This window comes from Plutella xylostella, chromosome 23 (assembly GCF_932276165.1).
Source record: "Plutella xylostella chromosome 23, ilPluXylo3.1, whole genome shotgun sequence".
In the NCBI taxonomy this organism is placed as follows: domain Eukaryota; kingdom Metazoa; phylum Arthropoda; class Insecta; order Lepidoptera; family Plutellidae; genus Plutella; species Plutella xylostella.
In genome coordinates this window covers 900855-916691 of record NC_064003.1, presented here as the reverse complement: position 1 = coordinate 916691, position 15837 = coordinate 900855, and the positions used below count along the sequence as shown (strand labels likewise).

Here is a 15837-nt window from a genome sequence, read left to right as displayed (position 1 = left end):
AGCACACAATCATAATAATATTATTATATTCTGTGCAGGTGTAAATTATAGTCTATGGGTGTAAAAGTAAACTTACCACACTTGCATAAATGTGAGATAAATGAAATCATCGTGTTATTTATACTATTTTTTATTAAAGATTTAAACCATGTATTCTTTACTCATATTTTATATTATTTTTCTACACTTTGAAGTATTAAAGACAGAAAACCAAAACATCACAATTGGAACTACGAATATATCTGTTATTGAAACGCAAATAAATGTAAATGAGACTGAGGAAGAGGAACTGAATTTAGATGATGAAATCTTCACTCGCCGCATTCAAAACGGAATTGCGGCACTTTCGAGAACTGTGCCTTTTTTCGTAAGTTATTTTATTGGTTATTCATTGCATGCAATTTATGTATTGGTTAGTCACCTACATGATTACCGTCCATAAGCTCGATAGGTCACCAGCAACAAGCAACTTCTCCAACGAGAAAGCATAACACTGACCCCCACAATTTTTTATCACAGCATGTCACCGTACGGGTCCATTATCGAAGTGAAACTTCACTAGGTATAATTATATTGATTCGCCGTAAATACGGCGCTGTTTTGTTGTTGAAGCGCATTAAACGACTACATCGACGTCGATAACGGACGCATGCCGCGGGGCCTGCTCTTTTCCAATAATCAGTTCAGTTTTTAATAAACTAGCCACAGAGACATCAAGCCACAAACGGAGTTCTATCTGTATAGCTGCGTACAGACCGGCCAAACGAACGCCAACGACCTTCGTTGCTGCAATCTGCCCTGTATTATGTATGATAAATATCCATTCGTTGGGCGTTCGTTGGGCGTTCGCTGGGCGTTCGTCTGGGCCCGTCTATACGTTTAATTCTGCCATGATCTCCAAACCTCGGAAATGGAGCTCCGGTCGATATTTTCCAGGTGTCCTTCAAGCAGGGGTCGTGGAACGAGGGCGTATTCACCGGCGACTCGATCTGCGGGGGCTCGCTCGTGGCACGAAACAAGATCTTGAGCTCCGCGTATTGCTTCACCATAGTTAATAAGCATTGGGGGTATGAGGATGCTTTTCTAACAGAGATATATATATAGAATATTCTTTATTTGTACACAAGAACAGATTTTATAAAGCTTATATACCTACAAACACGAGATAGATAGATAGAATATTCTTTATTTGTACCTACCTACACAAGAATAGATTTTATAAAGCTTATATACAAACATATTTGACGGCCGACTGGTGTAGTGGTTAGTGGCCCTGGCTGCTGAGCCGAAGGTCCCGGGTTCGATTCCCGGCTGGGGCAGATATTTGTTTCATCATCATCATTATCAGCCCGTATCTGCCCACTGCTGGGTATAAGCCTCTTCCCTATCACGCCATCTCTTCCGGTCCTGTGCGAGTCTAGTCCAGTGTCTACCGGCCACCTTAACAATGTCATCAGACCATCGGGCCGGCGGTCTGCATATTCCTCGTTTGCCAGTTCTTGGCCACCACTCTGTGACTGCCCCAGTCCACCTGCCGTCGTCCCTCCTAACCAAGTGTCCTGCCCATCTCCACTTTAATCTTGTGATTCGGCTACCCACGTCATCCACACGAGTTTTACGTCGAATTTCGACATTGGGCACACGATCCACAAGAGAGATGCCGAGCATGGCGCGCTCCTTAGCCCTTTGTGCGACTTTTATTTCGTGCATGTTGGCTTTAGTGAGCGTCCATGTTCCGGCTCCGTAAGTGAGGATAGGCAGAACACACTGATTGAACACCTTAGTCTTCAGGCATTGAGGGATTTGGGACTTAAGGACGTCTTCAAGTTTACTGAAGGCAGCCCATCCCAATTCATCTAGCGATCTCCTTTACCTGAGAACTTTGTCCAAAGGACTTTGTCTAAAGACAAATATTTGTACTCGGGTCTTGGGTGTTGATATTTATATTTAATATCTGTCTATCTATGTATTTGTGTAGATATATCAGCTGTCCGATACCCATAACACAGGCTCTGCCTAGCTTGGGGTCGGATGGCCGTATGTTAGATGCCCCCACAAAAAAAAACACATAGGTACAAAAAGGCGGTCTTATCACTAAAAGCGATTAGAGATGTGCTATTTGGTCCACAAAGTACTGGAGAGAATGGATTTGTTCCACATCATCGCTGCGTATATAGCACAACTTTGGTGGAAAAGAACACCTCTCAAGTTGCTATTGCGCCTGCCTGCCCATTTTTATGCAATATAGGTACCTGGGCAGTTCTTCTTTTTAACCTACATAATGAGTAAAAAATTATCCCAAATTCGAAAAAAAAAACTATAGCTTTTTGGTGAACTCTTATCATTTTTATGATAGCTTCATGTCTATTCTATCGAAAAAGGTGGTTGGCCGCGTATTTTACCATTTTTTTCAATATTTTAAGGACATATAAGGATACGTGGATAAGGCACAAAAAATTACACCTTCGTCACATTATCTTTTATTTTTTTTTAACGAGATAGTCTTCGTCGTTTGAAATGAAACTTTTTTGATACGCTAATAAACAAAATACCATTTTAGAAAACATATGAAGGAATGGATTTTTAGTAATAACAAAATATTTATTAAGTAGTTATTACCACTCTGTCACAATTTCAGCTAAAATGAAGCTTGTTTTTGTTATAAATATTTTTTCGCTGCTAATTACAGTAAAAAATTAACAGCATAGACGTTAACATCAATGACTAAATTTAATATGATTTTTTCAAAGTTGTACTATTTATAACATAACATATAAACGACCAAAAATAAGTTGACTACCAGGAGACACCAATCGTTACAAAGTGGTAAACAATGTGACAGAGTTGTAATTCTATTAAATATTAGGCAGGGTTTTGGAATAAAACAGTTTTATTTAATAAGAATAATTTAGTAACTTACATATAAATCATTATGGTTTCAATTTAGTCAAAGAATTAACTGGAGATATCTTTATAATTAGTATAACTAATTAAAATCACACTTGAGAACCTCTGGAGACTGAAATATCCGTATTTCAGGAACTTAAAGGACAAATTTGTTCCAACTACATAAATTAATGTTTATCTGTACAAATAATATTTTCGACAAACTAATATTTAAGTAATATAACGAAAAATTACGTAATTTCTTAAAGTTTTAATCAGCCATATTTCGAAAGTACAGAAGTGGCTCTTAGAACTTGAAAAACTATTTTTTTAACTTTTTTAATTACCTTAGAAGCTGGAAGGGCTTTAATGTAATCATCAAACATCCGATAAATCAATCTCCACCATATTAAACAGTCTACCACATTCATCGTCTGTTCTTGAGAACAATAGCACGAAATCACCTTTTTCACTAACGAAACTTTTTATTAATGCAGCGCAAGTGTATTGGACGTTCCTTTCGCTTCGTACTTTAACCAAAACGTGTAGTTTCTCTTCAATTTTTCGTTGATGAATATCCTCAGGTTGGAGTGTTTGGTAAGAATGTGACAGATTTGTCGTGTGACAGAGGGGTAAAATGTATTGCAAAGTCGAATAGTATTTAAACAGTAACATAAAATGTATTATTCACATGTTGATTGCAAAGTAATCGTTATTACCAATGAGTAAATAACAAAATAATAATTTAAATATATTTTATTTTAACAATTATCTACGTGACGAAGCTGTCGCCGAATAAACACACGCACCTCCTGTCACACTTTGCGGGTGGCCGATACGCGGTGTCTGGATCTCTAAGGGGAAATCTTACCAAGGGGGAAAAGGAGATCTTAAACTCTGATCGATGGCAATAAGGACGAGTGGCTCAAACAAATATTTTAAATGGCAACCTACGTGACAGAGTGTAACTACTAAAACATTGGGTAGTGAGAGACAATTTTTCAACAATTTTTTTAAATATTTCAGAAATATTTTAAAAATATATATTTTGTTTTACTAAATAAGTAATACCTTCTGGAGTTTAAATAAAATTTTATATTTTATCTCGTCATATATTTTTTTTTCTAACATTATGAAATATACGCAGGATGAAGTGGCGGGAGACAACCAAGATTCGTATGAAATACACCTCTGTCACGCGGATTTACCACTCTGTAACGTAATTTTAAATACAAAAATATAAATTTATATTTTTGTAAACGTTCACAGCCGTTGTGTTTTTAGTACAATGCACGTTGAAATATAAATAAATAAATAAATATTTGTAAAACTCATGATATTTTCCTCACAACTGGTGGAGACACAGTTATGTAGGTTAAAAAGAAGAACTGCCCACCTATCATTTTTTTTGTTGTATTGTAAACTGAGCCAGGCCTGTGTCACTCCGCGCGCGGGCGGCGCCGGCCACGTCTGCGTGGCCAATCTAGTCGGCTGCCGCAAGCGAAAGATGACACACGCGCGCGCGCTATTTAATTTTGTTCGACTACGTTTAACTTTATAAAAAAAAATATATTAAATTTTCAGACACAAGACTTCCCTCAAAATGTATTAATGAATCGATTATTGTTAAATACGGGACACAAGTAAAACGCAAGACTGCTTAGATCGCACTGCCGTTTATTCAATCCATATGAATGTGTGTGTAACGCAGTACACAGAATACTCACTTACCCAACATTCCCTTCACCATAAGCTTGCTTAAACCTAGTCTAAACCTAAATTGTTAATAATCAATTATATGTAGAATGGCACAGTTCTACAGTAAATCTCTAATGAGCGTGAAACATACACATACAATGATGTCTATTCTGAAGGCAGAAATTCTAAATTTAGAGCTGTCAAAACCTTAATTTCTTTGTTTAAAATTCGATTCTATGGTTGTTTCCGTAAATGTCATTTTATGCTAGCAAATTTTTTAGTTTGACAGCGTTAAAATTAACATTTCTGCCTTCAGAATCGACATCAATATGTAGTTAAATTGAGTTATAATCTATTCTATTCTAAGGCATATAAGTACATGAATATACGAAATTGCAAGTAGATAAGTACTTAACTACAATCCTAAAAATAATTTCTGTAATCTACTTTGGGTAAGTTTCATAACGACATAGCGAGACCCGATGCCCGGGAGGATAGTGTGTCGGCGGGCGGAGCCCCGCGGGTGGCGTGCTCGTCGCGGGGCGCGGGCGAGGCGGGCGCGGGCGAGGCAGGCGGCCCGGGCGCGGGCGACGCCGATGAGTCATCGAGCTCGTCGGGGAGGGCTGCAGGCGCCGGCGCTGGCCCAGTGTCCGGGTCGTCAGCAGGTCGCAACTGCGACTCCGTTTCTGTCTCATGCTGATTCTAACATGGGAGCGCCATTATGAGAACGAATGCTGAAAAGCTCACCGTCATCGCCCTCGCTCGTGTCACAAAGTCCGACGTAGTTCATCTTTTTACACATTTTACGGAGATGCCCTCTATTGTTACACTTTTTACACTTGTAATTAGCGAACCGGCACTCGCTTGTTTTGTGGTTTTTACGACCACACACTGCACACTTTTCACTAGTCGCTGCTCCTGTAGTAGTGGGCCGCGGCCCCCCGTCCATCTTGAACAGGGGCCCGCTGGTCCACTGCCTTCGCTAAAGACAGCTCGTTGATGTCCATCCCGAAAAGTTTTTCTCGGCCCAGCCGACATTCCCATTACAAACTTGTCCAGCAGAGCGTCTTCTATTGCTTGACAAGTTCCTTGGCGGCCCTCCTTGCGGGGTGAAAGACGTGGAGGGGGCGAGGTAGCACGACACGAGTACACACGGAGAAAAGTGTGCCCGGATTAATCTCACGATAGCTTGTAACTTCTGACGTAATGTAAGAGTAAGTAAAATTTTATTCTATGAGTGTTCCTGTAAATGTCATATTTCGCTTCAAAATGTATAGTTTGACAGCATTAAAATAAGGATTTCTGCCTTGAGAATATCTACCAATTTGAATTTATTTATGTACCTAAAAGTGTTTTATTTTATAAATCAATTTCCATGTCACTTTCATGTTCACTCTCTGTTTGAACTTGTTCATGGTCGTCGTCATCCTCATCTTCATCATCGTTTTCATTAATTTCAATTATAAATCTAAAACAAAAAAAAAACATTATGCCTACTTTGAAGTATAATGTACTAGAGTACGCTAGTAATATTAGTCCAGTGTATACCTATAATATTTTATGTTACCTATGTAATTTAAGTACATTAGATTATAAATAGACAATTAAATGACTAATTATACGATTTGTTGCTTTTAACGTTATTTTGTTGACGAATTATAGATAAGTACCTAATAATAATATGATTATAATATTAAAAAGGTACCTAAATATTCCGACGAATGTGGAGGTTCCGGTCTCAACACTCATCCTAAGACTAATGGTCTCAGAATCAGTGGTCTCATGTGCGTCGAACTCAGATTATGACAGATTTTACAACACATGATGCCGCCTCGACTGCGCGGCCGAGACTGCCGTAATAATGACGTGCAGTGTACGTGTTGCCCTTCCTCGCTACCCCTCCCGCTACCCGCTGTCGTCTTGGGTACCTCGTCCCCTCCGCGTCTTTCACCCCGCAAGGAGGGCCGCCAAGGAACTTGCCAAGCTATAGATGCTTGAAGCTGCAATGGGCGGCGAGTCCCCTCAACCGCACCGCCCACTGCGCATACGACTCCCCTGGCTGCTGCGTCGCCGCGTAGAACTGGCTCCTCACGGCGAACCCGCAGCGCTTCGGTGTGAAGTGAGCGTCGAGTGACTTAAATATATCACCGAAGCCTATTTCTTCCAGAGATTTCGGCAGCACTAGATTGCTTGCTAGTTTAAATGACTCATCAGTGAATGCGCTTAGCAAGATGGCGCGTCTCTTTAGTCCCGCTTTGTCTGAAACGTCGTTGAGGTCATTTGCCAAGAAAAATTGTTGCAACTTGCTCTTGAACGTTACCCAGTCATGGTGTTGGTAGTCAAAGTTATTTATGCTCCCAATAATCGGAGTAAACGCTGCCGACATTTTTGCACACTTTTACTAAAATAATATTCTTAAGAGGGTAGAACACGAATCGTCGCCACTGTTAAATACGGGACACAAGTGAAACGCAAGACTGCTCAGATCGCACTGCCGTTTATTCAATCCATATGAATGTGTGTGTATAACGCAGTACACAGAATACTCACATACCTACCCAACAATTATAAAATGTGAGCTGAATGGGATTCGTGCTCAACTAAACTAAAACAGAACATCATGATCAATTAATTCATCTCAATATTATCACACATTATGAAGAAAAAAAAATTTTTTTGACTGAAGTAAATGTTTTAGGTAGATATAGGTTCCTATCTACCTCTTTCTTTTACTTCAAATAATAGATCTATGAATAGGTCTTTAACTATGAAATTGCCGTAGCTTTTACTAGTCATTTGCTCTGTATTCTAAATTCAAATTAATTTTGTTTTAAAATCATGACATTCTTTTTACAAACTCAGTCCGTAATGCTTTATAAACGTTGTAGTCTGTGGTGCTGAGGCAACCCTAAGGTGGCTTCTTTTTCAATGCGTATAACCACGTATAACTTATTATGCACCGTAGTCCAGTGAAATGAGGCGCATACTACTCGTATTCCCTCAAAATAAATTGGTAGGTAAGTAAATAAAAACGTGTGCGGCTGGAACGCGATCTTAATTAGATCTTATTGCTTATGGGATGGAGTCATATTTCTTTGAAAGCCATTGCGAAGATGGACTTCTGTACTGGTACTAGTTTTTATTCTGTGACTGAGCGTTAGGCGAATTATCAATTTGAGGGACTTAATTAAATGCTCTCAAATTTAATATTCCACGTACACATAACACATAACCTTATGTAGTCAAGCCTAGTCAGAGGCCTTCGGGTGGCATAGCTTTAAAATATCTGACAGTCGGGTTGCCAACTTACCCGACAACTCTCTCAGCACAAGCTTGCTTGTGTTGGGGTCCACCAACCCGCACTAGGCCAGCGTGATGAACTATGTATACTCGAGCCGTGATCGTATTTAACTAAATGTAAACAAACCAAAAAAAGGTTTTTCGCATTCACTGCAATACCGGTGGCAGAGGATCATGATGTGTTTATTCCAAGTAGGATCAACCCATCGACCCTATGTAATTTGAAGAAAAGCTCACACAATTTGTCATTCTAAAAAAAAATAATCACTTTTCAGATAAGTTTAGTAATGTAAAAAAAATAAATATTTTTTATATTTTTCAGAATGGCCAAGTATTCTCTTAGGGATACAAGCAATATGTTTGCTGTTATGGGCTTGTTAACTAATACAGGCACCTACACAAATAAAACCAAGAACAAAGGACAATGGCGAAAGATTAAGACTGTCAGATACCATAGGAAATACAGACCTCCACTCTACGACATTGCTATTGTGGTAAAAACCTAGTAAATTTATCCAAATATGTCCCATACGAATCAAATTTTTTCTTCAATAGGCTACTTGACCCTTATTTAAAGGTCTCATATGATTGATAAAAATTGCTGTATTAGATACTCGTAAAAAAAATACTCTCATATTTTTTGGGACCTAGAAAATCCCAAAACTTAATTTTAAAGTTTTACTTTTCGTATGTTTACGAAAAGTAAAACGCTCTCAGTCATATTTGTTTTAAAATTGTTTATGGTGTGGATTGATGTGACGCTTCTGACTTCACATCCGGAGCGAATCATTCATTTATCACAGTTGAACTCAGACCAACTACAAATAGACTCGCAATCGCCGTGTGCACTATTCTCTTTCTCACTCAAACCATAGATGTTGCCGACAAAAAAATAAAACCTAAATATGGGGAAATTTAACTTATCATAATAACAAAAACAAAACTTGAGTATATCGTCGGTTGATAGGAAAAAGACACTAAAGGCTAATTTTTCAATAGGTAGCCAGATAAAAGTTTTGCTGGGAAATAATTTTGATGCTGTTGCGTCTCAATGTTTCTCAATGTTTGTATAACCCAGATAACATTTATCTGAATATTAAAAATCAGCCTTAGTGAGTTTTTCCTGTCAACCGACGATATAAGAAAAAAAAACTTTACTCATACTTATTTGATTTCAATATAATTATTTAATATACACAAACTGAGTGGATTGTATGATTCATTGTCTTCGTCCAATCGAAACAATCCTCTTCAAAATGTGCCGAACACAATTTTTGTATGTTTCTTTGGTTCCCAATTTGTGCGACCGGTAATGTCTATCCATTTTCTTGATATTTTTTTTTCTGTCGGAAACCTATGAAGCAGAGATGGATGAGCATGAGCATTATAATCGTGGGCCAAATATGTGATGGGGTTTTTTTTAAAGGAAACACGTATTTCGTATCAATACAATAAACTTTATATTATACAGAAGAAATCACACATAGAAGAAAAAAACGAAACGAACGTTTCCTCACAATGAGAGGCACCTCATTTGAAAGAGGAGAATGACTTCTACAAAATACAATCTTCACAAAAACCGAATTCGTGCGCCCCATGTGTAAACCCAACCCGAGTCCGTTACAATTTCTAGTATTTTCTTTGCATACTATAATATTTGTGGGTAAAATAAATTTTCAATAACTTGCAACACCATGTGATTTGTTATGATATGGTACCTCGTAATTTTTACTTAAAACTGATACTAAAAGACCTTACAGTATTAAAATTAGTATCGTTTTATATTAAAATCGAGCCAATAGATAGTACTATGATGAATGTAAGCTTGTTAAACTTGATAGTATCTACTTACATGTGAAAATATATCTCATCCATCATTCCATCGTGTTATCGTTCAATATGCTCTATACAACCGAACAAAATCCACCCACCCATGTCACACACTCGTTAAGTGATGATAATAGTCTAATAAACTTAATAAACACCCACAAATCACTAGCAAATCAAAAATAAATAGCATTTAGAAAATTTTGTTGTAACTGTCAGCCTTTGTTTAGCACAGATTTTTCATTTGTTTCATTGTTTGGCACAGAGAACTGACGTAAACAGGCGCCACAGCAAAAAGGACAAAAAACATTAACAGCTTAACGTTTCTTTCTTACGCTTAATGTAGCTAAGCGTCTCTTTTTCGCAATGTCACAACTGTCACGATTATACCCCTGTGCAGTTGAAGATACCACTACACTTAAAGCTACAGCCGGAAGCAGATGACGTCACAACATGGCCGATAGCGTTTTCAGGGTTCAAAATAATATTTTTTAATAGGTATATTTTGGTTTCGTAAATTCAATACTGCAATAAATACCTACTCATTTATTGTCCTGAATTTGATATGAGTCAAGTAGCCTATTCCTTTCAGAATAAATACAGCTACCATACCTCCACCAATACATTAGTAATTATAATCCATAAGCAGCTTGCCAACATTTGTCAGATTCATACAAGTTACGTCAGATTTGACAAGCAAGCGACGCTGCCGCTACCTAGATTGTTTATTGCTGGTGGCAGCCCCACAGATCTCAACACTTTGGCAGTTCTCACACTGCTCCGCATGAACGCTTCTATAATCAAAATCAAAAATATTAATTGCAATTTGCTATCAAGTGAACATTACATAGCTCTTAATAATAGGGATGTGCTTAATACTTGATTAACCGTATTGGGCACTGCAACGTGACAATGCAGCAATGCTGTCTGACCTTATATCTAAAAGAACGCGAGACCAAAACACGGAAAACGCATCTACGCGCGTTCATGCGTTCATACAATTTGCACAACAGGCAGAGTGACTTGGCCAAGTGAGAACCGTCAAAGTAAAGGCTTTTGGCTAGCGGAGTTGATGCTGAGCATAGTTTTATAAATTGTACGTAGGTAATTGGAAAATTAATTGGTGAAAATTCAGTTTACAGAGAAATCGTTTGTTTTAAAGAAAAACGTGCAAATGGTCAAATATCAAACGTCCTACCAGAACTACAAAGGCCATTGTGCTGTAGCCGGGTTTGGAAGAACTGAAAACGATGTGAGTCTCACAGTGATTTTATAATGAGACAGTATATCAGAATACGTATAAACTATGCTGCAAAAGTTGTTTAGGTAGTATGCCAAATAGGAGTAACTCAGGGGGTCCACCACATTTTTGCAACAAACTCAAGCATATTATAATTATTCTGTAGAAAAGTTTATCTACTTATAAGCTGAAGCCATAATCACCTGCAAAAACGGGTCTTCGACGCGTTGTTAACCAAGGGTGCGTCGCAGTTGTGTCACGCGCTTTTAAAAAATCTTGATCTTGACTTGATCGCAATAATTCTGCACATTCCAGAAACCATCACCACATCTGCTGGTGGGGATGGTGACGCTCATCCCCATCAAGCAGTGCTGGAGGATAACTGGCAGGAAGCGGAAGAACCAGAAGACCAAGAGTATCATATGTGGCCGCAGAAATAATAATACTGCTACTGGATACGTAAGAATTTAGATTACAACTCTGATACTGTTGTTCGTTCAGTTATTATTTTTGATGCCATTAGCATCTTAATTTCATGTTAATTTCGATATTTATAAATCTTCATCTTCCTAGCCCTTGTTAAGGGTCGGCTTTGCGTCATGTCACGCCATTTTACCCTATGCTCTTTCATATCTTCATTCACTCCACACCGTCTCATAATTTTCTTTCACGCAACCAAGCTACGTTTTTCTTGGTCTTTCTCTCTACCTTTGTAATAATCTTACAGGATAAACTTTGGTACCTACTTAAACACACTTTCTAAAAACACATAATGTGTTTCTACGTCCTAAGAAAAAAATACTGTTTTATCGCCACTAAGTACCTACTATTTTTATTTCAGGGTGATGCTGGAGGTCCATTATATTGCGGATCCGGTAAAACCTTAAAAAAAAACAAAACTTCAATTGGGTATTTAATAGGAATAGTGTCGGGGTCTGGTGAAGAAAGAAATCAAGGAGTCATATATTTCACCAGGGTCTCAGCATTCAAGAGATTTATTCGTAGAAATGACGCTACGCAATTGGCGGAATATTCGTTTTATTCATTTCATAATAATTTTATGATCTGTTACTATTTGGCACTAATTATGTCTTTACATTAAAATTTTCATGAAATTTTATTATGTATTTTAGGATCAAAATATTTAATATAATTTAATATTCATAAACATATCCGGTATTTTATTTATATTATCCATACCTATGCCATACAAAAACGATGCATTGGTCATCATCTTCTAAATTTTTTGCATGATTCATTTAATAATCTCCCATAAATAAACCATATAGAAAAATATAAAACCACGATTTTCTTTCAGTTCCTTACAAATCCTAGTCTGCGATCGGATGCTTGATGATCGCTTGTTCTCTTTCTTCCTTGTCCTGATCCGTGTCGCCCCAGCCCCAGCAGTGAGAGCCGTCGCCCGTCCTCGCCGCTCGCGTCTTGATCATGTCTTCAGGCGCCGCCTTCAGGTCGTAAGCCCACCCGATCTTCGCGAAGAAATCTATGAAATGCGTCGTCAAATTAAGCGAGTTATTCCCAAGTTCAGCTGTCCGGTAGTCCCACGGGAAGATGTGGTGGTAGTTGTGCCAGCCTTCTCCCAAAGCAGTTAAAGAAACAAACTTGTTTTGTACCGGCATTATGTTTTTGTCATACGGCTTGTAGCCGAACAAATGAGCGGCGCTGTTTACCAGGAACGTGACGTTTAAAGTGTACACGTATCGAAACATGACCGCAACATGCCATGATGTGTTGAGGGTCTCTCCCCAGTAGTACCACGGTATGGCTGCTGGCAGAATGAAGGTCACTGTCAGTACCAGAGGAATGGCGTATCTGAAAGAAATGTAACAGAGAACAGGTAAGAAAGCTTTTTTCCTTGTACCGTGGATACTGTTACACAGATTTATTCAAAGCTTGATAGCAGACACAAAATTTTACAAGAGATTGGCCTTGACATCATAACGCTTACCTTTTTTGAAATTTAAGCACAGGATTGCTCTTAATATCGGACATGTCGATGAGTTTGCCGCATCTCCTGACTTCTGGATGTTTCTTCACCAGCAGCCACCCGACATGGGAGTAAAAGAACCCTCTTGTTGCATTGTGGGGATCGGCATCTGTGTCACTATATTTGTGGTGAAGGCGATGGTCCCTGACCCAGTGTATGGCTGTGTTTTGGAAGGCCATAGTGTTCAATATCATGAGGATGATTTGTAGCGGCATCTTCGCTTTGTATGTCCTGTGGGCCCAGAGCCGATGGGCGCCGGCGGTGATGCCCAACCCACTAGCTATGATGATTACTGCAGCTGTAATTGAGAAGTGATGAATTAATTGAAGATGGAGAAAACAATACTGTTGGATAATAATATTTACCATTCAATTTCCTCTGTCACGAACCACTTAGTAGTCGTGGTAATACGTGATCTAGAAGTCGAAAGGAAGTCCTCAGATTGAGACTGTTTTATCCCTTTTTGCTGGCAGGGTTAGGTGTTCATGGTATTTTAAAAGTACCTACATACAAAAAAAGTAAAACCAACTTACTGAATACATTTGTCTGCCATTTGGCAGCAGTAAAGATCAAGTACAGTCCATAGACCGAGGATAGATGTGCGAACCCGAACGTCAGTAGATTGAAGTAGACCACCTCATACTTCCTAGGAGCAGCTTGAGGGGCCTCTAGTTTCTTGAACACTTGGTCCTTCACTTCACCTGGAATGGTTTTTTCAAGTGCTCTGAAGCCTTGACCTTCGTCTGTAGAGCTGCTGGGTGGCATATTAGTTCTGAAATTTTAGTGGTTGTTGGTTTGGATCAAATTACCAAAGGGAACCTGTGCTACTTACTGACTTCATGTTCTTTGTCTTGTTATTTTTAATATAACAAACCAATGGGTGGTGGTTATGTGCGCCGGGTCAATGGAATATATCTAATGAAGACGGATGGATTCGTCAATGAGTTGGGTATTAGAGTGTTTTTCATTACTTTGAGTGGGGCCATACATGGCTGGATGAGGGAAGCGGGGGACAGTCTTTTGGCGCTTCTTGGGTGAAGCCTTTTCCAGTAGACGATTATGAGTTAGAAGCTAAATATTTGGAGTACTTACTGCAAGTTATGTTAATTTCAATAAATTTCAGATACCTAGGTAATTAATTGTATTTATTATTTCCTTATATTTAATTAGGTACGGATATAACTGCCAATGGAGTTGTAGTTTTTAGAAGGTAACTTAAGCACTTGGATCTAGACCAGTATCACTTAGACACGCACGCATCACTAAACTTATTCCACCAAATCTAAGTATTAACAACAATAAAACTGTTTGTCTATTATTTTTACGGAAGGCAGGGCAATAAGATGTATAATTATTATTATTATTTGGTTTAATTATTTAAAATTATACTAAGATGATCTAAACGGTAGGCCGCTCTGCCCAAAAAGTATTGTTTTGGTAAATTCGCATTCGCACGCGTATTTAGGGGACACTGATATAATTAATGTATCGTTTTTGCAAGTATTAACATAATAAAATACAGGGAGGAATTTTATTAGTAGTCGAGATTAAGGTGCATTGCAACGTAAAGTTCTCGTATGTTATTATTATCATGTATTTACATTACATTTAAGATCAGTAAGACAGGGTACCAGTAACTGTATATTGTGATAACTTATATTTGTAGTCATCGTAAAAAATGCAAAAGCCAATTTAATACGTGCCTACTATACAATACACATTTACACATACAATACTTGTATGTGTAAATTCATTTTAATGTGCCAAATGGCGCTGTCAAACAAAAATTTAATGTATATATGCCTGTTTTTATAAATAAAATAAAAAAATATTAGGTAGGTATTAATAACTACGACGATGCGAAAAAAACAGCTGTTTCGAAGTAAAGTTAGTTACGTCTACTCTACTACAACGTACCTACTGTGTTTTTTTTTCTTTTTCCCACAAAAGTTGCTCGGCAGGTCCGTGCATTGACCTCCTGTGGGTAAGATTACTAATAAAATGCCATCCTATATGTACATACCTACGCCCTTACACGAGTAAAATAGTTAATGATTAAACGAACTTACCTAAGTGAAGTTCGATCATAATTATACGAAGCATTTCGTCCGAAGAGATTAGTATTATTTATTTATATACACATGTAGTAACGCATAGTTACAACCACTCTGCACTGTATTTTTGAGGGTACTTTAATATTTTGAAATTTTCATACTACCCACCTTATCCATTACTCACCTCAGCGGCGTCAACTCCCAGTCCTATCATTAAGTTGAGAGTTAAGTGTTGATCACGTTATTTTAATTGACAAGCTTTCCCGTTTCTGGGTTATGTTAACAGATAACAGTAACGGGAGGGAGGGATGTTCATACTAATCTCTTCGGACGAAATGCTTCGTATAATTATGATAGAACTTCACTTAGGTAAGTTCGTTTAATCATTAATTATACTTCGCATTTCGTCCTCAAGATTAGTATTATTTATTTATATACACATGAAGACTTTGAGAGTAATTTTTTGCGGGAAATTGTCAATGAAAACAGAATTATTTTAGCAATCATAAATATATTATGTACACATAATTATTTCTGGATGTATAAAATTATTATTATAATAATGATAACAGTTACATACTTAATCAGCTAAATACACTTAGTTAACTTTAAATTTAGCATAACTTCTTAATTTTGCGAAATTATACGATGATTTCAGGTGATTCATGATACATGATCTATTATACATATTACAATGATCTACTTATTATAATTTTTATAAGTACTTAATTAAAAATCGTTAATTATAGCCTGGGCTAGTGATAAATCATAATTTGCAAGAATGGTTCCATTATAGAACCTTGCAAAAGTATTGGAGTTTCTGT

The 15837-nt window shown here is 37.7% G+C and overlaps 2 protein-coding genes across 3 annotated transcripts; one reads left to right on the top strand and one right to left on the bottom strand.

Annotated features, from left to right (window-relative positions):
- Positions 1-60: 60 nt before the first annotated feature.
- On the top strand, positions 61-12123 carry LOC119692540 (venom peptide isomerase heavy chain). Its single transcript, XM_038113462.2, has 6 exons — positions 61-367; positions 937-1067; positions 8207-8378; positions 10847-10963; positions 11267-11410; positions 11793-12123. Exons 1-6 carry the CDS (start codon positions 149-151, stop codon positions 12051-12053), a joined length of 1044 nt encoding a protein of 347 aa, XP_037969390.2. The 5' UTR covers positions 61-148; the 3' UTR covers positions 12054-12123.
- Positions 12112-14599, bottom strand: LOC119692539 (acyl-CoA Delta(11) desaturase). 2 transcript variants are annotated; one of them, XM_038113460.2, is made up of 4 exons: positions 14052-14599; positions 13493-13731; positions 12921-13257; positions 12112-12784 (listed from the first exon to the last, which is right to left on the bottom strand). In XM_038113460.2, the coding sequence occupies exons 2-4, from the start codon at positions 13722-13724 to the stop codon at positions 12283-12285; spliced, it is 1071 nt and encodes a 356-aa protein (XP_037969388.2). In that variant the 5' UTR covers positions 13725-13731; positions 14052-14599; the 3' UTR covers positions 12112-12282. The 2 variants fall into 2 exon arrangements, with proteins under 2 accessions (XP_037969388.2, XP_037969389.2); XM_038113461.2 differs by lacking the exon at positions 14052-14599 and having other exon boundaries at positions 13493-13988.
- Between the last annotated feature and the right edge of the window lie 1238 nt (positions 14600-15837).